Source organism: Mastigoproctus giganteus, chromosome 5, assembly GCF_048544385.1.
Source record: "Mastigoproctus giganteus isolate SK-2022 chromosome 5, ASM4854438v1, whole genome shotgun sequence".
Classification (NCBI taxonomy): domain Eukaryota; kingdom Metazoa; phylum Arthropoda; class Arachnida; order Uropygi; family Thelyphonidae; genus Mastigoproctus; species Mastigoproctus giganteus.
In genome coordinates this window covers 70,122,589-70,148,144 of record NC_143579.1, presented here as the reverse complement: position 1 = coordinate 70,148,144, position 25,556 = coordinate 70,122,589, and the positions used below count along the sequence as shown (strand labels likewise).

The window sequence follows — 25,556 nt, the reverse complement described above, 5'->3', positions numbered from 1 at the left end:
AATAGGGTGGGTGCTGCAGTAGTTCGAAGCCGCACTGGGCAACAAAGTTGGTGGTGGCAACAGCTTCTGTAAAGGCATCAGCAATTAGCATTAGCATTAGCAATTAGCATTAGTAGAGGCATATGATGCAAGAAAACAAGCTTAGGCAGCATCAACCAAAAAACAAAAAAGAAAAAACACGCTCTCATTTCACCCCTCCATTCTTTCCAAGTACCTGTCCAACTCAGCCTTAAATTTAATTAGGCTATCAACTTCCACAACAAAGGATGGAAGTCTGTTCCCTCAATCAACTACCCATTGGCTAAAGGCAAACTTCCGCACATCTATCCTACATCTGTCTTTCCTCAATTTGAATTTATGCCCTCTCAAATGATTATTCTGAGCAAGAGGAAGAATTCCATCAACATTGAGCATGCTCAATTCAAAGCTTTATACACCTCAATCAGATCACCTCGCAGGTGCCTAGTCTCCAGACACTGTAATTTGCAAAACTTAAGCCTTTCTTCATAAGGGCAACCCTTTGTTCCATTCACTGATCTTGTTGCCCTTCTCTCTACTCATTCCAACAGCTCTACATCCTTCTTAAAACGAGGCCTCCAGACGTATACAGTACTCATGGTGTGGACTGACCATTGCCTTATATAAGGAGATAATCACCTCCTTATCCCTGCTAGAAAAATTCCTGTATATCATTGACAAGACACTATGAGCTACTCTTGCAGACTGTCTGCACTGCTCAGAAAACTTCATATCTGCTGCACAATTACTCCCAGGTCCTTTTCATTCTCTACCACTGTCAGTGTAGTACCACAGAGTTAATACGTCACTCTGGGATTGCTGCCTCCCATATGTAGTACTTTACATTTGTCAATGTTAAACTTCATTTGCCACCTCTCAGCCCATCTCCTTAACTTTTGTAGATCCTGTTGCAGCAGAAACATACTGTCATTAGTGTCCTTAACAACCCTGCCAACCTTTGTATCATCTGCAAACTTGGACATTAAGCTTGATATACCATATCATCAATATCATTTATAAATACAAGAAACAACAATGGACCCAATACTTAACCCTGAGGGACTCCACTAATAATATTAGTCTACGATGAGCAGTGTCCATTGATTACCACTCTCTGTCTTCTCCCCCTCAACCATCACTTTATCCATAGCAGCAATTTTCCACCAATGCCACACTGCTCCAATTTGTGCAGCAGTCTTCCATGTGCAACAGTATCAAAAGCCTTTCTAAGATCCAAATATATAATATCAAAGTTATTCCCTGCATCCAGTTCCTTTGTGACCACATTATAGTATCCAATCAAATTGGTCAGGCAAGACATTCCCTTAACAAAACCAGGCTGTGTCCGAGCTATAACTGAAGTCTTGTCTAGGTGATCCTGCAGTGCTTCTTTTAACCAGTGCCTCCATTAATTTTTCTGGAACAGATGTTAAACTAACCGGTCAATAATTACTTGTATTGCCCTTTGATCCTCCTTCGTGAATTGGGGTCACATTTGCACATATGGGTACCTCCCCTGAGTCCAAAGAAGCTCTCATAATTATGGCTAAGGGTTTGCTGCCACCTTTAATATAACTGGACAGTTCCAGTCCACCCCGGGTGCCTTTTTTATGTTTAACTTCAACAATTTCTCCTCCACTTTACTCTCAGTTATTACAAAATCATCTAGCTCACTGCCAGGGTTCAACTTGCCTCTGGCATTCCCCTCCCTGAATAACTCCTCATGGGTGAATGTATATGCAAAATACTCATTTAGTTTGTTAGCCACCTGAGCAGGATCATCAACAGCTGAACCATCAATGTCCAGTGGACCAATCTGATTCATCCCTTTCCTACTAGAGTTTACATAGGTAAAGAACTCTTTTCTGTTTTTCTTTGCATCCTTTGCCAAGGATTTCTCATAATCTCTGTGTCTTGGTTACACACCAGCTTATATCTATCATAGGCTTCCATGTCACCCATTAATTTATATGTATCCCATGCATTTTTCTTCTCTTCCACATGTCTCATTAGTTCATCATGACATCCTTGAACAATACTTCTTAGTTGGTATGTAGAGCCTAGTAGCTTCCAAGATAAATTCTTTGAATGCTTCCCATTTTGAATTTGCTGTTGGTAACATCATCAGTTGGTCCCACCGTATAGAATTTAAATACTGTCTCAGACCACCGTAGTCACCTTTACAAAAACAAAAACCCTTCCTTTACCCCTGATGGTAGTTACCTCTTTGAGTAAATCCCACTTCAGCACACTGTGATCACTGCCACCTAGTGGTTCCTTTATCTGCAGATTCTTAATGCATGAAGAATCACTACTGATAAGCAGATCAAGAGTATTACTTCCTCTAGTTTCTTCCTGAACATGCTGATGTATAAAACAATCATCCAGTAAATCCACAAAAGCCTTGCTAGTGTGTGAGTGACCAACCCACAAATTCCAGTCAATGCCTGGCAAATTAAAATCCCCCATTATAAGACTCTCTGATTTACTGGCCCACTCTATTTCCCTGTACAGTTTCTTATTATACTCATCAGAGTCATTAGGCCTATAACACACTCCTACTATCAATTTTGATCTCCCAATGCTTGTCGTGCCAAACTGATTCGACACTGCACTGTCCAGCAATGTCAACTGGCTTCACTTCCTTGGATTTGAAGTTTCTTATGTGTTTCTTAACTAATAGTATAACCCCTCCTCCCTTCCTGTACACATTATACTCCCCAAATTCCAGTTCTGCATTCCTTATATCTATGTGACACGACGTCTCTGATATGCCAACAATATATGCCTTTGATGTTCTGAGCAATACCTCAAATTCATCAAATTTATTTACCAAACTCCTAGCATTGGTGTACATGCAGGTATATATGCACCTGTTCCTATTCCTAGCTACCCTAACACAACCCATGTGTTTACTTGTACTGCAATAACTCCCAGCAGTCTCTGAAATACCCTGCATCTTGTTTTCCAGGCTGCTGCTCATTCCAATAGAAGCAGTGCAAGAATCATTTTCACCTCTGCCAATGGCTACTGTTAATATATTAGTCCTTATATCCCCCACAAGCTAGCAGTTTTCCGACCCACCTAACACTGCCTCGATAGCATCAGCAAATATTCTTGCACCCTTTTTATTTAAGTGTATCCCATCCCTGTAGAAGCAGTCTCTCCTGTTAACAAGTACAGACCAGGCTGGAAAAAATTCTACCCTGGCAATCTTGGAACCTATTGTGCAAATCCCTTAGACATGTGCAGATGGTCATGTAAAATGCTGTGAGCAGACTCATAACTAATTCCCACTGCATTTGCGATGAAATTAACTGCCACATGTCTGTCACACAGCACCAGCTGCTCAACCTTTGCAACTGTCTCACTGTCTGTGGATGTTGATGGCCTTCCTTCTCTTGTACGACTGCAATGGAACTCCCGTTTCCACTTTTTTTACAGTGTCATAGGATGGACAATTCTGCCCATACACAGCTTTCATTTCTTCGCTCAATTTCTTGAGCTTTCTTGCCCTGCAAATGCAAGAACTTAATCACTGCTCAATACGTCACTTTTTCAACCACAGTGTCCTTCCTCAGATTCTGGACTCCACTCTGGTATATGATCACCCACGGGAATAAAATTTCAAATGTTAGTTATTGAATATGTAGACAACTTATATTAAAAACGGCATCTTCCTACTGATGTTTTATCTAGGTCAGGGTACAAACTTTTTGATACCACCTTGTACATATGTACATACATTTAACTTTATACAATAAACTTTGTTCATTTTATACATTGTAAAAAATTTTTTGCCATATGTTTCTTTAATAATACATAAAATATGGTGGTAATATACTTTTACTTTAAATTTTGCACAGAAATAGCATTTTGAAAACAAAAAAAACTAATAATAAAAATAAAAAAAGTACCCCACTCAACAAAGATTTCTGTTTAATACACAATCCAGTGCTAAGTAGGGGAATTCTTCATTTACTGAGAATCCTTCACAGTAAGACTAAATCCCTTAAGTAAGCACCAGGAGTATTAGCAACCATTCCCAGAACCAGGTTCATTCACAAACAGATCAGTCAGTATCCCGGTGTTCCCAACCCTAGCCCACCCAAAAACCTCCAACTGAAAAAGGAAAATTAAAACATTATTATAATTACACAAACATGGAATATAGATTTTTATTAAGGCATGTTTTGGGAACCTTGACAGAACCCATCTTTTTAGTTTCTGTCCTTAAAAATCAGTTGAAGTATGGTCTGAGGATGGGTTCTGGCAAGTTTCCCAAAACGTTGATTTAATGTATAGTGATTCAGTTAATAGCTAAAGTCAATACAGAAATATCGATTCCATGGAAAACCACCATATAACATTCTTCTCCAACTAAATTAGACAAATCTGGTTATGTCTTCAAGACTATTAAGAAAAAGAAATACTATTTTCAAAACAAGCTGATGCTACAATTAGAGTTATTCTTAGCAAGGTGCTATATTGCTACCTGTACACCAAGACACCCCAATATTAAAATAAAATCATAAAATCATCAAAGCAACATGCTCTCTCCTATTAGTACAAGTGCACAATTCTTCACTCAAGAATTTATTACTGTAAATGAACTTTGTTACTGTAAACAAACCCACCTCACAGTCACCAAAGCAAGAGTTACATTTCCTAAAAATAAAATTCTGATATACAGTGATGAATGTTTGCTAGTTTTCTCTTAAACTGGGGCCCTTTTTTAGCAAAATTTGGAGCTATTTTACTTATAAGTGCCTTATATGTGGGAATTTATTTTTGTGTTTAAATATTTATAAAATTAAACATAAGAACAAAATCAGCAGCTACCATCATTATATTACTGTCACAGAAAGTTTGTAAACAGATTGGGAGGATTAGTGTAATTCTACAATATTTTAGTTGTGAGGTTCTGTGGGAATACAATTAATACTGTACTAATATTACCACTGAAATAGCATATCACACGGCATTATTGTGTTTGTAATTTAGTATTCACTTTTAGTACTGCAATACTGATTCATTTTTTTTTTTAAATTCGGATTATGGCTAGGACTACAGCAGTAAAGCATATGACCCACAGTAGAAAGTCCTTGGCTCAGGGCCATATGCTTCTGCTGTAGTTCTAAATATAATTTCATTTAAAAAATATATTAATTAGTCCTACAGTATTAAAGATGAATGGTGCCCAACAAATCAAGGCCTTACTGCATTCATCACATGACAAATACAGTAAGCCCTTTGTACGCGTATCCCCTGAAAACACCAAAGCCAAATAATATAAAAATCACAATTTTGTTACTGTAAACGAACCACAGCAACATGAACAATAAATGAAACAACTTCAAATTTAAAACAGTATGGCCATTGAGTCCCATTTTTTCAGACAGCCACAGCCACTGCATTTCGAACGTAACACAAATCAAGCATCAAACAGCAACTGACAATATGCTATCAACTCGCCAATGAAATGGATTTGCACAACACATTCACACATTTTTCATGCAGACTTAAGTGTGTGTGTGTGTGTGTGTGTGTGTGTGTGTGTGTGTGTGTGTGTGTGTGTGTGTGTGTGTGTGTGTGTGTGTGTGTGTGTGTGTGTGTGTGTGTGTTTTCAGGCCATTTCATGTCACATGTCTATTTATGTACAAATGTTCTTAAAGTATTCTACTAAGTGTGGCCCAGAGGTATTTAAGCCTTTGAGAAGACGAAAGAAGATATTTGTTGACATTGGACTTGAACTTCTATAGATTACAATTTTCGAGAAATACTTAATATGAATAAATAAGAAGAAGAAAAGTTGGTTCTGTGAGTTTGAAGCTAAACAGTAAAAGGATGTTTACTGGTTGCAGCATGTGTTCGGACTGCTTTGGAAGAGAGTGTGGGAATTATAGAACAGTGCCCATGGAAGTACCTACAGAAAATGCAAGCAGTAAAAAATCATGCTGACACAGAGAGTAGAGATACTCAGTTAGAGATGAGTCATAAATTAAACTAACTGTCCTCTTTTGAATGGAATTTAGAAGTTTGAGAGAGGTTTGGGGGACGCTGCCCCAGATGTGGAACAATATTCCATGGTAGGGTAGATTTGCAATTTGTAAAGAGTGAAGGATGTTTCGAAGAAAAGTAACACTGAGAGCGAAAGAGAAAACCCAGTTTTTTAGTTGTAGAGGTAGCAATATTTGTGATGTGCTTATGCCAAGAGATATTAGAAGTCAGGGTAATACCCAATAGAGATATATGATCTTTCCTAGAAATCGGAATGTCATCAAAAATGAGCATAGGAACAGGAGAATCCTTTTTGAAAGATATAAGACAGGACTGAAATCAACTAAGTTATATTTGCCCCACTAAAGAATTACCTGGAGATTAGCATTTAAAGAATTGGTAGTGGATATTTGAGAAGTTTAAGCTGTTTGTGCGGGGCAAAGTTTCTCAAACTTGAAGGTGGAATGCAATGCGCTATCATTACCAAAACTACGGATAGGATTTCCAGTCAATGGAAGAAAGTCAATAATATACAAGAGGAAAAGAGTGGGAAAAAGAGCTGAACCTTGGAAAACAACAGCATTAGTGAAGAAGTTAGAAGACAGAGAGCCATCTACCATAACCCATAGTGAGCAGTCTGAGAGAAAACTGGATACCCAATTAGAAAAAACAGTTGCCAAACCATAAGATGGAAGCTTATTTAGAAGACCTTTATGCCAAACATAATTTTCAGGCCATTTCATGTCACATGTCTATTTATATACAAATGGTCTCAAAAGATTACACTAAGTGTGGCCCAGAGGTGTTTAAGCGTAAGATAAGTTGAGAAGATGAAAGAATATATTTGTTGACATTAGACCTGAACTTCTGTACATTGCAATTTTTGGGAAATACTTAGCATTAGTAGAGGCATATGATGCAAGAAAGCAAGCTTATGCAGCATCAGCCAAAAAAAAACCTTCCACTTCACCCCTCCGTTCGTTCGAAATACCTGTCCAGCTGAGTCTTCAATTTATTTAGGATATCAACTTCCATAACAAGGGATGGAAGTCTATTCCACCAACCAACTACCCACTGGCTAAAGGCAAATTTCCGCACATCTATCCTACATCTGTCTTTCATCAATTTGAATTTATGCCCTCTCAGGTGATTATTCTGAGCAAGAGGCAGAATCCCATCAGCATTGAGCATGCTCAAACCATTCAAGGCTTTATACACCTCTATCAGATCACCTCACCGGTGCCAAGTCTCCAGACACTGTAATTTGCAAATCTTAAGCCTTTCTTTGTAAGAGTAACCCTTTGTTCCTTTCACTAATCTTGTTGCCCTTCTCTGTACTCATTCCAGCAGCTCTACATCCTTGTTGAAATGAGGCCTCCAGACCTGTATACAGTTGTATACAACTGTATACAGGCCTGTATACAACTGTATACAGACCTGTATACAGTTGTATACAGGTCTGGAGGCCGGTACACAGTACTCAAGGTGTGGCCTGACCATTGCCTTATACAAGAGAATAATCACCTCCTTATCCCTGCTAGAAAAATTCCTATATATCATTGAGAGACACCATGAGCTACTCTTGCAGCCCGTCTGCACTGCTCAGAGAACTTCATATCTGCCTGCACAATTACCCCCAGGTCCTTTTCATTCTCTACCACTGTCAGAGTAGTACCACAGAGTTGATACGTTGCTCTGGGGGTTGCTGTTTCCCATATGTAGTACTTTACATTTCTCAATGTTAAACTTTATTTGCCACCTCTCAGCCCATCTGCTCAACCTTTCCAGATCCTGTTGCAGCAGCATAGCGCTAGTAGTGTTCTTAACAACCCTGCCAACCTTTGTATCGTCTGCAAACTTGGACATTAAGCTTGATATATCATCATCAATATTATTTATAAATACAGAAAACAATAATGGATCCAACACTGAACCCTGAGGGACTCCACTATTAACATTAGTCCACGATGAGCAGTGTCCATTGATTACCACTCTCTGTCTTCTCTCCCTCAACCACCCCTTTATCCATAGCAGCAATTTGCCTCCAATGCCACACTGCTCCAATTTGTGCAGCAGTCTTCCATGTGCAACAGTATCAAAAGCCTTTCTAAGATCCAAGTATATAATATCAAAGTTATTCCCTGCATCCAGTTCTTTTGTGACTGCATCATAGTATCCAATCAAACTGGTCAGGCAAGACTTCCCCTTAACAAAACGATTCTGTGTCCAAACTATAACTGAAGTCTTGTCTAGACGATCCTGCAGTGCTTCTTTAACCAGTGTCTCCATTAATTTTCCTGGAACAGAAGTTAAACTCACAGGTCTATAATTACTTGTGTCAGCCTTTGATCCTCCTTTGTGAATTGGGGTTACATTTGCACATCTCCAGTCTATGGGTACCTTCCCTGAGTCCAAGGAAGCTCTCATAATTATGGCTAAGGGTTTGCTTACTTCCTTTGCTGCCTCCTTTAATATAACTGGATAGATTCCATCCACCCCAGGTGCCTTTCTTGTGTTTATCTTCAACAATTTCTCCTCCACTTTACTCTCAGTTATTACAAGATTATCTAGCTTACTGCCAGAGTTGAATACACCACTGGCATTCCCCTCGCTGAATAACTCCTCATGTGTGAATGTCGATGCAAAATATTCATTTAGTTTGTTAGCTACCTGAGCAAGATCATCAACAGTTGAACCATCGATATCAAGTAGACCAATCTGATTCATTTCCTTCCTTCTAGAGTTTACATAAGTAAAGAACTCTTTGCTGTTTTTTTTTGCATCCATTGCCAAAGATTTCTCGTAATTTGCCTTCGCCTGCCTAACCTCCTTTGTAACTTGGTTACAGATCAACTTATATCTATCATAGGCTTCTGTGTCAGATGTTAATTTATATGTATCCCATGCATTTTTCTTCTCTGCCATATGTCTCATTAGTTCATCTGACATCCATTTAGGCCTAAACCTTGAACAATATTTCTTAGTTGGTATGTAAAGCCTAGTAGCTACCAAGATAAGTTCTTTGAATGCTTCCCATTTTGAATTTGCTGTTGGTAACATCATCAGTTGGTCCCACTGTATAGAATTTATATACTGTCTCAGACCATCGTAGTCGCCTTTACGAAAGCAAAAACTCTTCCCTTTACCCCTGATGGTAGTTACCTCTTTGAGTAAATCCCACTTCAGCACACTGTGATCACTGCCACCTAGTGGTTCCTCTATCTGCAGATTCTTAATGCATGAAGAATCACTACTTATAATCAAATCAAGAGTATTACTCCCTCTAGTTGCCTCCCGAACATGCTGATGTAGAAAACAATCATCCAATAAATCCACAAAAGCCTTGCTAGTGTGTGAGTGACCAACCCACAAATTCCAGTCAATATCTGGGAAATTAAAATCCCCCATTATAAGACTCTGATTTACTGGCTCACTCTACTTCCCTGTACAGTTTCTTATTACACTCATCAGAGTCATTAGGCCTATAGCACACTCCTACTCTCAATTTTGATCTCCCAATGCTTATGTCACACCAAACTGACTCGACACAGTGATGTTGGCTGGCTTCACTTCCTTGGATTTTATGTATTTCTTAACTAATAGCATAACCCCCCTCCTCCCTTCATATCCTGTCTATCCTTTCTGTAGACGTTGTACTCCCCAAATTCCAGTTCTGCATTCCTTATATCTGTGTGATGCCATGTCTCTGATATCTCAACAATATCCGCCTTTTTATGCTTTGAGCAATACCTCAAATTCATCAAATTTATTTACCAAACTCCTAGCATTAGTGTACACGCAAGTTTATACACCTGTTCTTTTTCTTAGCCACCCTAACACAACCCATGTGTTTACTTGTACCGCAATGACTCCTAGCAGTCTCTGAAATATCCTGCATCTTGTTTTCCAGGCTTCTGCTCATTCCAATAGAAGCAGTGCAAGAATCACTTTCACCTTTGCCAGTGGCTACTGTTAATCTATTAGTCTTTGTATCCCCCCCCCAAGCTAGTAGTTTTCCGACCCACCTAACAATGCCTAGAAGCCTTTGAAATGTCAAGAGTAACTACTTGCATTTCACTAAATTTCTCCATTGGATTTATCCATAGATGGCTAAGCCAGTTGATCGACATCGGTGGAATCCATACTGCCGATCGTTGATCAAATGGAAGTTTTCTATATAGTTTAAGGGTTGGCAGTTAATTGATTTTTCCATTACTTTAGAAAGAGTAGAAGTAATTGCGATGGGACAATATGAGAAAATTTCTAAGAAGGAAAAACACCTTTGGAAAAAGAAAGCAAAAAAAAGGCAACAGAGAAAGGAGTAAGTTTAGGAGCACACATTTGGAGAACAAGTGAAGAAATACTATCAGGACCTGGAGCTTTCTTAGCATCATGATTGAACAAAATTCTTCTGATAGCATTTTGGCAGACAACCACAGGAGGCATTGAATGGAGCATACTGGAAATGGTGGGAGGTGGTTTTCCAAGATCATCAATACAAGAGTTGGAAGAAAAATAGGATTCTAGCAAGTCAGCTTTATCTTTGGCTGAAGTTACAATAGAACCATCTGGTTTTGACAGAGGTGGGTAATAGTTGCAGCCAATAGTTTTGGCAAGAGACCAGAATGTTACCATTTGGACAAGAAGCAAGTTTTCTACTCTTATCCTATTTGAAATCTACTTTGGACTGATTAATAATTGCTTTACAATTGTTGCGAGCTTTGGTGTATGCAGAAAATGAACCTGGAGATTCTGATACAAGCCAATTACGATATGCAACATTCTTCTCTTGAACAGCCTTTGCACATTCATTGGAAAACCACAGTTTACATAAAGGACGAGATTTTAAGGTGGAGTGTGGAATAAAGGATTCCATCCCTGCAAGAATAATTTCACTGACACAATCTGAGCAAACATTCAGGATGTGTCGCTTAAGTTTCATTATTGCTGAGGAAGGAGGCAGACACCTCCGAAAGCTTCAATAGTGTTTATCGCTTTTAAATTTATATTTTAATGCATTTTAACTTATTTTATTTTATTTTATTTTTATTTCAAACATTTACATCAGAAAAATTGAAACCGTAATCCGACCAAGGAAATTTTACAGATCATTCCATTTTACACTCTTGTAATGCCAAACAACACGAGATAGAGAATGGCCATGAGAGAAAGGTTCCATTGGAGAAGAGACTATCATGAACTTGTGATCTAAGGTGCCTAGAGCAGTGGCATGCAAACTTATTTCACTCGCGACCCCCTTTATTAAATATAAAATTGACGCAACCCCTTAATGTAAACCCCGAGGTAGGATGACCAGATTTTTAGAGAACAAAAATGGCATTTTATAAATTATGTAGTAGAAAATTATATCCGAGTACTGAGAAAGGAATAAAAAAATTGTCTCCTTTTTAATTTACATATTAAAATAATTGTTTAATATTTTAATTGAATATGGTATAGCAAAACACAATAAATCAAATTCTTCAATTAAAATTACAAAACAATAAAAAATGTATAATTACAAAACAAAAAAATTAATAAGAAGGACGAGCCTGGATAACCGATAATATTTGGTGCAATATTTGTAATTGCTAATCTCATGTCGTCTTTTGGATCAAGTCTGGAATGTTGTTTTGCTTTTATAGCTTTTAATTTTGAGAAGCCAACTTCATATAAATTTGTAGACCTAAAAGGTAGCAAGTTTGTATCGCCATTTTCGATAATTCTGGATACTCTTCTTGAAGAGAAAGGCAAAAATTTTCACAAGTTGGTGGTCCTGAAACGCACAAGTAATGATTCGTCAGACTTCAGGTTGATAAGATCTTCCTTTTGTTCAATGGTAATTTCGGAGCACTAAGAAATTTCAAAAACAAGGGGATCACGAATCTAATACAGCTTTTTTTTCTGGAGGTACATTAAATCGTTTGGAAAAATTCTTAATTAGCATTGTCAGGTAGGTGGCAATGATATCCCTAAATTGTAGACTGTCAATATTATTGCTATATATGCAATAAGGCCTCTAAGGTTGGGATTATTCATACCACAAATTTAAACAGATACGCCAACCGTTTAAAACTGATTTAATAATAAAATAAAATAATACAAAAGACTAAAAAATATTTACAAAAATTGATTATTTACAAAAAACTAGTTTGAAATAAAAATAAAATAAAATAAGTAAATAAGTTAAAATGCATTAAAATATAAATTTAAAAGTGATAAAAACACTATTGAAGCTTTCGGAGGTGTCTGCCTCCTTCCTCAGCAATAATGAAACTTAAGCAACACATCCTTAAATATCAGGTTCGTGGCACACGTGGATGACCAGGTGCATACTCGGTATTCCTTTCACGTGTACCAGAACCGGAAGTGGTCTGGGGGCGGGAAAAACTAAAACGTTTATCTCTGGCAAAAAATACCACCTCAAAAAGGGGGTGGTTTTTTGAGGTCTCTGTTCATGCTATTGTTGCCATAGGATCCAATCCACAGACTTTCCAGCCACTTGCCGTCTCAGAATCTATGTGCCCAGTCAAGGATGACAGCGTTGTCGGGGGAGATCTGGTGTTGTTTTTCCCAATAGTACTTGGCAATGGTGGATTTATTGAGCTCTGCAGTCCGTATCACTCTTGAATATTCCCCCAGACGGTCCTTAAAATGCGTTCCTGTCTCCCTCACGTAAAAGCTCAATAAATCCGCCATTGCTGAGCACTATTGGAAAAAATAACACCAGATCTCCCCCGACAACGCTGTCATCCTTGACTGAGTGCATAGATTCTTGGACCGCAAGTGGCTGGAAAGTCTGTGGATTGGATCCTCTGGCAACAATAGCATGAACAGAGACAGGGGAGTTAGGCTTCACCCCCTTTTTGAGGTGGTGGTTTTTGCCAGAGAGACACGTGAAAGGAATTACTGAGTATGCACCTGGTCATCCACGTGTGCCATGAACCTGGTATTTAAGGATGTGTCACTTAAGTTTCATTATTGCTGAGGAAGGAGGCAGACACCTCTGAAAGCTTCAATAGTATTTTTATCGCTTTTAAATTTATATTTTAATGCATTTTAACTTATTTACTTATTTTATTTTATTTTTGTTTCAAACTAGTTTTTTTGTAAATAATCAATTTTTGTAAATATTATTTTACAGTCTTTTGTATTATTTTATTTTATTATTAAATTAGTTTTAAACAGTTGGTGTATCTGTTTAAATTTGTAATATTATTGCTATTAACAAATTCAGAAAAACAAGGGAATTTTTATTACACTCCAATTCAATTTTCCAAAGATTAAGTTTCTTTTTGAAAGCTTCTATTTTATCACTGTGTATTAATATCAGTTCCCTGTTCTTGAAGACTTAAATTTAAATCATTAAGTTTTTCAAATATATCAACAAGGTAACTAAGGTTTCCAAGCCATTTTTGATTTGTAAACAATTAAGTAAGGTTCTGATTTTTACCCGATAAAATCAATAAAAACTGCATGTTTGAAGTCAAAAAGATGTTGCAACACTTTACCACTGGACAACCACCTCATTTTCGTATATAAAAGAAGCGTTTCATAAGCGGATCACATTTAATTACAAAGTTAGTGAAAACTCTACTATTTAAGCTTCCACTTTTAATAAAGTTGATCACACTTACTGCATCTTTCAAAACTTTGTCCAATTCAATTTGCATTTCCTTTGCTACTAATGCTTCCCTATGTATAATGCAATGCAGTAGTGTAGCTACCCTTTTTTGGGCTTGGAGTATCTGACATATACAATAAGTTGAGCAAGGTTGGAAATATCTGTGGATTCATCTAACTGTATTGCAAAAATTGGACTTTCTTTCAATTGATTTAATAAATTGAATTTTATGTTGTCCGTGATAACTGTAATATGCCACGAGACTGGTCTCTGGACAGAGGAATGGTTTTTAAATCGTTGCTATATTTTTCTCCATGCATAATTGAAATCATTTTTGTTGCAGCAAGGAGAACAAGTTGATATGAAAGCACCGAATTACGAAGCAGAATAAGGCATGCATGCAACAGACTTGCTATTTGCAGCACATTTCTTCGTTATGTTTCAAATTATTTCAAGTATCTCATATGGTCAATATCTAAGCAGAGTATGTATATATTCTGTGATAGATTTGGGTCAATTGATTCTGGTATTCAGGCACTGGAGTCTGCTAGTATTAACCATATGAATCTATATTGTCCATAACAATATGGGTCCATAGCCAGTGAGCAAATTAAGGTATATATCCCCAATGCAATAGGCAGTAGGGTTCATTCATATCTTAGACTTAGTTCGAGTTGTAAATTCTCTACACCTACAGTATTGAAAAAGTAATTTTAACAACAGGTCTTTAGCTTTTATGTACACCAAAACTAAATTTATTTAAAAATTGCCGTGACCCCTTTAATTTATCTTGCAACCCCTCTGTGGGTCACACCCTGTAGTTTGCACACCACTGGCCTAGGGGACCACTCACCTCGAACGTACACTTAGAAGGGTTGTTTGTGAGAAAAAGATCAAGCATGGCTGTGTGGTTAGGATTATCTAGTATTCTGATAGGTAAATGAACAATCTGTGCAAGTCATTAGTAATTGCAAATGCCTCTGCATCTTGACTAGTTGGGTCCATGTGACTAGAAAATGGAAGTCACCTGGAGTTGTGAACATTAAAATCACCAAATAAAATTACCTCATTATTAGAAAAGTTGGACTGTAGAAAGTCAAGTTTCAAAGAGAGGAAGTGAAAGAGTTCCAAGTGATTAGTGGAGCTGGGAGAATGATAGAGGCAACAGATGAATTTGACAGAATGTGGTATAGAGATTTTAAGTCACAGAAGATCAAAAATAAGAGATTCCAAATTACTAAGTCTCTGACATGTATGTATCAGAACGGACATATACAATAGTACCACCTTTGAAGTGAAAGGAATCACAGTGAATAATTCGAACAACTGAGATGAGCAGTGGTTGAATCAACTAATAACTGGGATTCTGTCAGAAATAGTAGATAGGGTTTGGCAGACTATAAGTGGAAATGGGCATCACTGAGATCAGAAATGAGACCATGTATATTTGTGAAATGAACAAGGAAGTGTTTGGGAGGTTTACATCATTTTTGAGAATATAGACTGCACAGGCCGTTCAACTGCAGTAACCTAAAGCCAGAATGGGGAAAATGCATGATCCATCAGATTCTGAAGAACATCTTGTTGTGGGAGTACATTCAGCAGGAGAGACAATTCAAGAAATCAAAGACATAACTGCTTTCTCAAAAGCATCCATCTCAAAGGTTTTTAATGACTGGAAAACAAGCAGTTCTTCCTCATCATCTCAAAGGTGTAAATGTGGCAGAAAAACAATACTTCCAAAGTGAAGTCATAATACTCTAAGAAGGACTGTACAAAAAAATGACATCCAGTATGCAGAAAATAATATCCGAATTCAAAAAAAGCCCAGAACTGCCCTATTCCAACATGTACCATACAGAGAATTGAAGAAATTGGGTATTGGCAGTCGCCCACCTATTCGGAAGCCACTTGTTTCAGAGAAAAAAACAGAAAAATCCAATTAGAGTAATACCAAGAAAACTGTGATTCGACAGTAGAACAATGGAAGAGAGTCACGTGTTGAGACGAATCACGATACACTTTCTTTTCCATTGATGGTAGGCAGAGAGTGTGGCAAGAACCTCATAAAGTGATGGACCATGCTTGCCTTGTTAAGACAACCCATGCATCTGGAGGTCTTATCATGGTATGGAGAATATTTTCTTGGCATGGACTGAATTCATTGATACTGGTGGAAGGTCAAATGTTACCAGGGAGTACCTGAATTTTGTATCAGATCTACTGCACCCTGCAATGTTCCACTTTTATCCCGAAGGTGATGGTCAATTTATGGAGCCACTTTATGGATGACAATGAAACAGCGCATCATGCCAGAATGGTTCGGAGAACATGACACAGATTTTCACCATCTTCTCTGGCATCTACATTCGCTGATCTCAATCCTATCGATAATGTGTGGGATCTGCTGGAGAGAGCTATTTGTCTACGAAATCTTCCTCCTTCAAATTTGTTGCAACTATGCAATATTTTGCTGGAAGAATGGTTACAATTAGACCAAAAAGCAATTACACCTTATAGCAATCATGCTGCACTGCACACTTGCTGTTATTCGAAACAAGGCTGGCCCGATTCAATACTGAATAAAGGTTCATATTTTTTTTGGCCAGTGTGTGTATATGAACACTGAATGGAAGGTGCCTATGTGTGAAATACTCATGTTGTTAATCTAACCCCAATAATCACACCCAGCTGAATGTTATAGGTCATGCCTCCCACCCATTATTTACACAGAACATGGTGTACTGAATGTCTAAGCTCTGCCTATATGTAGAAACAACATGCTGCATGGTGGTGGTGGTGGTAGCAGGTGCCATGCATATAATTGAGGTGTAAGGTGTTCTAAATGCAAATCTATCCCAATATACATACATGTACACCTTGATATAATGCAAGTGTCAGGGGGACAACTTTAACACCCATATTTATGAGTAAAGTGTATTATATTACAACCAAAAATAAAATTTAACAAGTTTTTTTTTTTATCCCAATCTTTAACAGTAATACACAATCACTAAAATGCCTTCAGTAAACAAAATGTTAAATGGAAAATATACTGCTACCGTAATTTTTTTTTTTTTAATAATACCATACTTCAAAATAAAAATACAGTAAACTCTGTAAAATTGGGCATTTTAAAAATCTGACACTAAAAATCTGAATCAATACTTCAATAATCTTCAAGAATCCATGGGAACAAAGTAACAATTATGTTTTTATAAGATTGGTGTACATTAATCCGTTTTTGTGTCCAGCAGGATTTAAATTGCAGAGATAATGCAATGCTTTTTTTTCTGCTGTGTTAATTCTCACAGCAGAACAAATTTGCCTTGGCAACAAATTGCCCTGATATTCACTACTTTCAAACAGCTTGCCTAACCAAAATAGGCCATTTGTTTAGATGAGATTGCTACGACAGTAGCAGTTTTTGTTTTTGGATTAAGTGTTCCTCATTAGACAGCACATAGTTTTTAGTGATGACATTCGGGCAGAACAATTACAAAAAAAATTGAATTGCCATGGTTTTTAGTGATGACATTTGGGCAGAACAATTACAAAAAAAATTGTGTTGCCATGCGGTATATGCAGAACTATGAAAACAGAGGATCCACTGGATATGATATACCTGGGCCCCAATACAGAAAGGCCCAAAACAGTTTCTAAAATGGTTATAATATAGCTATAATAAAAGAAAGGGGAGGTCCAAACCACCATGCACTAAAGTACCCAGATATCATTGCTGTTGTTATTTGGTTTTTTTTAGGAGCATTAGCAACTAAGGCCATATTGCTCTGGGATATGCGATGGTCATTCCCTGACCTTTCCGCATCCTCCGTATTTGGTGGTGACGGGCTCGAACCCCGGTCTAATCAAGAAGCGTGTGCTAAGCACTGCTGCTCCTTCCCACCTGGCTATGGAGGCGCCTGATATCATTGCACAGTCCTGGGTATGTGAAATCAGTTTTCTAAGTTGTAACATATATAAAGCTGTTTGTTGAAAGTAGTGCAAACACAGGGCAACTCATTACAAAGGCAAGTTTTTTCTGCATTTAGAAATAAGACCATTGCATTATCCATGAAGTTTAAATCCTGGTGAATGCTGTTATTGTTTGGTTTTTAGGAGCATTAGCAACTAAGGCCATATTGCTCCGAGAATATGTGGTGACCTTTCCCTGACCTTTCCGCATCCTCCATATTTGGTGGTGACAGGATCGAACCCCGGTCTAATCAAGAAGCATATGTTACGCACTGCTGCTCCTTCCCACCTGGCTACAGAGGTGCCCTTGGTGAATGCAAAAAACAGATGAAACGACATGATAGCCGTTATAAATGTTCACAGATGTAAATAAGTTTTGTTGTTAGTGCCTAATATTCATTTAAATGTGCTCCTCTAAAACTTCAACTTAGGTATGCCTCCCTAACATCCAATAAATTTTAAAATTTGGTACCTCTCAATCCCTGAAGGTGACGAATTTTAAAGTGTTTATTGTATTATACAGCAATGCTTTGTACACTTATACTTAAAAAATAAAATTTCAAAACTGTCAATTCGGTTATAATGATCTCACACTTCCAAATGAGACAAGATTACAGGAAGAAAATCCAATTTACTCTATAGCGCATAAATAGAAAATAAGGAACAACTCGGCCATATAATGATAGGCCACATAATCTGACAAGTGCTATAGTGGAGTGGATGCACAATGGTACAAAAAAAATAAAAAATAAAAAAAAGCAAGCATTGTTTTTTGCCAACAGGCACCCCTTGGGTTAAGTATTCCTGGAAATCACTGTGTAGATGAAAAAACATCTCAGAAATCACAGACAATAGTGAAATATGGTTGGGATGCATTCTGGATCAGACTATGGGACTTCCCTTTCCCTTTGGTAAGGATGTTCTACACAGTGTATGATGTTCTACACTGTGTTATAATTACAGAGAGCACTAACTGCAGTCAGTAGCAGCAACTTATAAAATTATACATCAAACTGTATGAATTTGTGTACACTTTTGCATTATGCCCTTAACAGTTTTTAACATTTTATTTTTAACATTTAAACATTTTGTTTTTAACATTTTAACATTATATTTTGTGATTTCATCCTTGAAAAGAATGCCAGATGATATTGTTTACAAATTATAAATGAATATATCACAACAGACAAAAAAGGTAACTAATTTCAGAGGTTAATGTTCAGTTTTACAAATGTCCCAGATGCAATAAAAATATGTTTAGTGTATTTTTTTTTTATTGCATTCTTAATTGAGATAAGATGGGAGAAACTGAAAAATCTATGGTAATTACTCTAGAAAAACTAGTGTTGCTTATAAAAATTCAATCATCTAATGGAGGAAATATACTGCAGAAAAAGATACTATAGCTTGGTGGACTGCACTTTTAAAACCATTTTCACCTTGTCATCAACTATACAAGAACACTTGCTTCTCCAAATGTCTATTGTGAAATTAGTGTTTTACTATAAACTACACTTTTTTTTAAATCCCTCTTTGGGGATATAATCACAGTAATGTTATACACAAAACTGTGACATAACCAGGAGCAATATATCAAAGTTTACATTGTATTTCCAAGTTCTAGACATGATCCTAACTCATCCATAATAAGAGCAAATTACTATAGCTTGGAGAAAACTAAAACTTTAGTATTTGAAAAATGAGTTGTTGTTTTAACACTAAGATTTCATACATGAACTTTCTACACTTCCTATATAGAAGACTTTGAAATAATTTGCTATACTTTCAAATAAATTCTAAATAGACAACAATCACTGAATTATGACCACCTACCTAATATTTCGTAGGTCCACCTTTTGCCCTCAGTACAGCAGCTATCTGACGTGGCATTGATTCAACAAAATGTTGGAAGCGTTCGGGAGGTATGGCCAACCAAGCTGTGTGTAATGCGATCAGCACTGCAGGTATGGAGGTGATGGGTGTATCCAGACGCCTGATATGCCTTTCCATAGTATCCCACAGGTGCTCTATGGGATTGATATCGAGAGAGTTCAGAGGCCAATCGATATGCTGGAAGTCGGAACTGTGTTCCTCAAACCATTCCTGCACAACAAGTGCCCGATGGCTCAGTGTATCGTCATCTTGGAATACCATCACCATTCGGGAAAAAGTATAACATAGAGGGGTGTACACAGTCAGCAAGCAGTTGATGATAGCGGAGACCAGTGATACATTGTTCCAAATGCACCAGGGGTCCAGGTTCTTGCCAGTGAAACATGCCCCACACCATACAACTGCCTCCACTGGCCTGCACTTTTGTTACCATACATGATGGACAAGAGCCTTGTGTTGTTGATGCCAAATCCGTACATACACGACCATCCATGGTATGGAGTAAATAACGTGACTCATCTGACCAGCACACCTTCTTCCAGTCTTCTAATGTCCAACTTGCATGCTCTTTGCATCAGGTGAGTCCTTTAAGCCGATGAACCTTGGTTAGGAGAGGATGCCGTAGGGGTCGTCTGCTGGTATAGCCCATACATGCAACACATGGTCATGGCAGATATTGTTCCAGGTTGGCCCATGTTGTATTGGGTAGTCAACTATTGAACAGTGCTGCACCTATTCGCGTGTACGAGTCATCGGACCCAGCGCTCACCTTTAACTTCAACCTTTCACTGACCCTTGCCGTTTTGCCATTGGGTCATTGTTTGACCATTTTGACGGCAGTCCTGGTACACTTCAGCGTACCAGGACAGTACAGCGGCTCTCGAAACTACAGCGGCTCTCGAACACCCAACCAGTTCAGCCATTTGGGAAATCACGGCACCAGCTCGTCCAGCTCCCACAATCTGTCCTTTATCAAAGTCCAATAAATCCTTCCTTTTACCCATCACACTAGGAATTTTACTACATACTGAACCACTAACACCTTATCTATGCTACGTAGGTCGACTAACTGTGCACTCTCGTACCTCATGATTCACTTTTCATAAAGGTGGTCATAATTCATTGATCACTCAGTGTATATTTAAGTCATCAACTCCATAAGATATAAATACAAACAAAACAAACCTGTCATGTGCTCCAAAAAATCTGGCATCTATAGTATCATCAACAATGCGTACAACCTGAAAATATACAGACACACAAATATATATATATTTGTGTGTATATTTTATATATATACATATATAAAATTATAACAACAAATACATCTTATTTTGTTTACCTTCCTCTCACACCTTGCCTTAGCAGATAATACAGTGCATTGGGGGGGGGAGAGACAGAGAGAGAGTTTGTTATGTTCACTATTTGGTTTTTAGGAGCATTAGCAACTAAGGCCATATTTCTCCGGGATATGCGGTGGTCATTCCCTGACCTTTCTGCATCCTCTGTATTTGGTGGTGATGGGCTTGAACCCCGGTCTAATCAAGAAGCGTGTGCTATGCACTGCTGCTCCTTCCCACCTGGCTACGGAGGACCGAGAGAGAGAGAGAGCATATCACTGCTATCTTATACCATGTGGAGGCATGGGAAAGGGTCCAATTCCTGTCATCAGCCAAAGTTGGGAAATATATTTCCCAATCGGCATAAAAGCAAATTTTTTTTTTAAGGCTTTTACTGGTAGCAAAGTTGGTTGATCTCAGCTGAGAGTGGGATGTTTTTTTTTCCCTAAAGTCTTGGGTTTTTCACCCCATAAAATGAGCATAGAATACATGCACTAGTTTAGAGACATGATATACTGATTATTGCCTTGGGAATAAATTATAAATAATAATCCTCTCATGCTCATGCTCTTTCAACCCTCCACCTCTAGCCTAAGAGACATGAAAAAAAAAAAAAAAATGGGGGAGAGGAGGTTAATTGACTAATAAAAAATATGAGGTAACATATATTAAAATCAATTCAAGTGAATTTAATATTAAGAGATCCATACATTTCAGGCTATGGAACTGTATAATTATTTTATTATATCATTAAATTGCAATGATTCAATCATTTTATAGTGAAAATGGCACATCCAATAAAACATTTGTATGGCAGTTTCCCTTCTGAATCCACAATTCGAATGACTGAAAACAACTGCCACATGCTGTTTTTCAGCTTTTTTTACAGCAAACTCTAATGATACATTCCTGCATTTAAAAATATTTTTATTTAAAATGGATTATGAAAAATAATCAGTTATTATAACCACAGCATTTGTGCAGTAGCTACATCTATGGTTAGCAGCTTGAAGATTACATGGCCAGATTAATGGCAACAAAAGTAGTCACAATCCAAACTGGTTGCAAGTTTTCATGTGATTACAATTTTTAGTTCATAACATGACTATTGATATATATATACCTGAAATATACCAGTAAATTTTGAAGGAAAAGCATACAGTAAAAGTTGAGTCACTGAAAGAACGAGTGCTTGCCCTCGAGAATAATGTAACTGGGACCTCGTCAGTAACTCAAGACTATAGTAACCGACCAAGTGATGCACTCGTGATTCAGGCCTCAGAACAGAATAACCAAGTGAAAACTGCTCTGGTTCAGAAGGACTAAGTTCTATTAGGAGACTCCACTGTCAGGGATATGGGAAATATTTTTTGTATTAAGGATAGGTGGACTAGAATCAGGATATGTCTGCTGGGAGCAACTTTAATGATGTCACAAACAGACTATCAGATTTTAAGGAGGGGGGGGGTAAAGAGAATATTATTATTCACGTGGAGACTAATGATATTAAGCACACACACGATCTGATGATTTGTTAGACAAATATAGGACCATGCTGAAGAAATTCCGCAAGTTAGAGCACAATGTTTATGTGTCTGCAATTCTGCCCAGGCACAATAGGGTGGATTATAGGCTGAAAGCCTTGTGGATAACTCAAGACCTGAAGGACTCTGCAAGATTTTTTTGGGTGAAAAAATTTTTATCAGCTTGGCCCGGACTCATAGGTAGAAGGAATCTGTTTTGTAGAGTTGGGATACATTTAAAAAAAGGTGGTGAAAGGGTTTTTGCCAGAATAACTTAGAATACCTTAAAGGTTCAGGGAAATTGCTAGTTTGGGAGGGACAAGAGTAATATAAATATGCAATTATCTGATAATATTGGTCAAAGTAATGCTTGCACATGCCTCAAGGGTTCTTGTTTGTTACTGCAACAGATCATATTAGCAAGATGTTCTGAGGGAAGAAACATTTCAAATGAGCGGGTAACCAATGACAGGGAAGCAAGCTTAAATAACTTCAAGGGGTGTGCCAGAACACTAGGTCTCAATTGTTTATACAGTAATGTCAGAAGTGTCATCAATAAAATGAGTGAATTTGAACTGCTGGTTAGGACAAATAACGCTGACATAATAGGGCTTATGGAACCATGGTGCAACCCAGAAATACGGGATGATGAGTTTTAGTATGGTATGTACAATGTACTTAGGAAGCACAGCGCAAATAGAAAGAGTGATGAAGTAATACTTCTTATCAAAAGCAACCTCGGTGCTACAAAAGCTTTCACAGATTAAGATGTTTTGCATGTTAGTATACAATCTGTGTGGTGTAAGACAGTTGGAAGCAAAGGTATAATGACAGTGAGGGTAATCTACAGGCCAGGTGATTCTGAAGATTATGATGAGAGCCTATCGTGGAAATGGAATGGGCAAGTAACCATGAATGTCTTATTATGGGTGATTTTCATTTGGTTCTAACTGATTGGAGCAAATGGGAAGGAAACTCGAATTGGGGACAAAATTTTAAAATCAACTAGACGATTATTATTTGTATAAATATATCAGGGAAAGTACTAGGGAAAAGACCTCATCATCACTGAAACAGATGACATAATAGGGCTGAAAGTACAGGAACCTGTAGCGTGAAGTGATCACAAAGTTCTATGGTGGACAATGAAGAGAGAGGTAGCAGTAGTTAAAGGCAAAGGAATAGGTTAAAATTTCAGAAAAGGAAATTATGATGGCTTAATGTGCTATATGGTCTCTATTAACTGGGTACATATCTCACAGAGAGCAAATAAAATTGAATTATGGTATACTTTAAAAACATTAATCACAGAAGCCCTGAATTCATATATACCATTAAAAAAATACTCCGCGAGGAGGATTCCAAGTTGGATGAATAATGAAGTTGTCAGATTACCTGAGAAGAAAAAGACAGATGGAAAAGTGACAGCAATAAAAAGTACTGAAGCCTATAACAGCTACAAATTGATCTGCAATAGTGCTATAGAAAAGGTTGGGCTGGCAGATTATGAGAAATCGGTAGCAGAGTGGGGATAAGGACTTCTTTGCATATATAAATGCAAAGAAGAGAAGAGCCACAGTGTTCCCAATAGTTTGAGCCTTTTACTTTGCTGCTCTGGTCTGAGTCATGATTTCTATTCAATTGCAAATAAAATTCCAATACAAAATATAACCCTAAACTTATATCCCAATGCAGTTATAACACTATATATATACGTATTTCTGTATCAAATATTATCTCCGAGTTACGTTATATGACTTTCTTATCTCCTGTCAAGTTATATGTATTAATTTATAATGTCACTTTTGTAAAAACTAGGTCGTTATATGTATGTAGTTAAAAAAGTACAATTTAATTGACAGTGAAATTTAATAAGATTAGTAAATTTTACATTTCAATAATTGATACTACTATACTTGCCATCTAGTTTTACGTTAAACCTTAAGCTATCTAGTTCGGGGTATACGTTGTATCATATAACAAGGGCGGCAAGTTATGAACGGTAAATCTCCGGTCACTAGATATTAAATATTTTCAAAATTGTGCTATCTAAATTCAAAATAAACCATGGAGCTTGACTAGGTCTATAAGCTACTTATAGAAAATAATTTAATCTAAGAATTAAGTCAATAATCCGGCTAAATATAATTAAAAACTTCGCTTTTGCAGGAACTGCAAAACTTGTCCAACATCTGGATTAGATACCCTTACCAATACTAACTAATAACCTACAAAATCTCTATCTAAGTTCAAATTAAACTAAGTATCTTTACTAGGAATATAAATCACTTCTAGAAAATAAATTAATATGCCAATTTAAGTCAATAAAAAAGCAAAAATTTAAGAAAAACTTCTCTATTAGCTGGAGCCGTTAAAAAAAAAAAATGTTGATCTCATTTGAAATTTTATTCCGTAATTTTTTTTGAAATGGCCTTGTTATGGTAACTACTTATATTTTGTTCCCACAAAGCTCTTTCATTGGGAAAAAAAAAAAAAAAAAGACTAATAAATTTTCTGTATCCATGATCAAACATTTGATTAGTCTGCATGATCAGAAACAAACCAATTTGAACAATTAGCAATGATGAGCAATCTCCTGAATAAATTCACTTCTACTGTTACATGTGTAACAAAAGGTTCGAACTTTGGTACAATGGTTTGAATCTTCATGCGATGATAAATTATCCAGAAATTGCCTCTGAGTTACCATCTATATATTTCCTTGAAATTCTGTAATCAGATCAAAGATGTATTTGAGATACATAATGTAAAAATGTACCTCACTACAATGTGCAAATGTTATGATTTCAAACATTTAAAAAATTCAAAAAAAAAAAAATTTTTAAGTTCACATGGTTAATTATATGGTTTGATTTGGTTTAATTATAATTATATGGTTTTAAGTTAAATAAACAAAAGAAAAACTATTTTTCTCATGAATAAAATAATTCTATCCATACAAGACTAAAATTTCTACTCTAGGATTTTAATTTAACCATTTATAAACCACAGTAGTGACACTTTAACTTCTCAGATGATTAGCATTTCTGTCTCAGTGTTTCACTCCTCCAATAAGGAAAGTCATAATATTACCAGATGAAGAGAGAGTCCTTTATCATCTATTATTACCTTACATGTGGGGGTATACCCCGTATGTTTTTGACAATGTAAACAAAACTGTAA

The 25,556-nt window shown here is 37.0% G+C and overlaps 1 protein-coding gene across 3 annotated transcripts in view; it reads right to left on the bottom strand.

Moving 5' to 3' along the window:
* The window catches only part of LOC150085473 (uncharacterized), a 620,530-nt gene that overhangs the window by 266,359 nt on the left and 328,615 nt on the right, over nt 1-25,556 (bottom strand). For all 3 annotated transcript variants that reach the window (XM_090374054.1, XM_090374052.1, XM_090374053.1), the window contains exon 12: nt 20,696-20,751. In XM_090374054.1, coding sequence (XP_090230180.1) covers nt 20,696-20,751 — 56 coding nt within the window. The remainder of the gene's footprint in view (nt 1-20,695; nt 20,752-25,556) is intronic.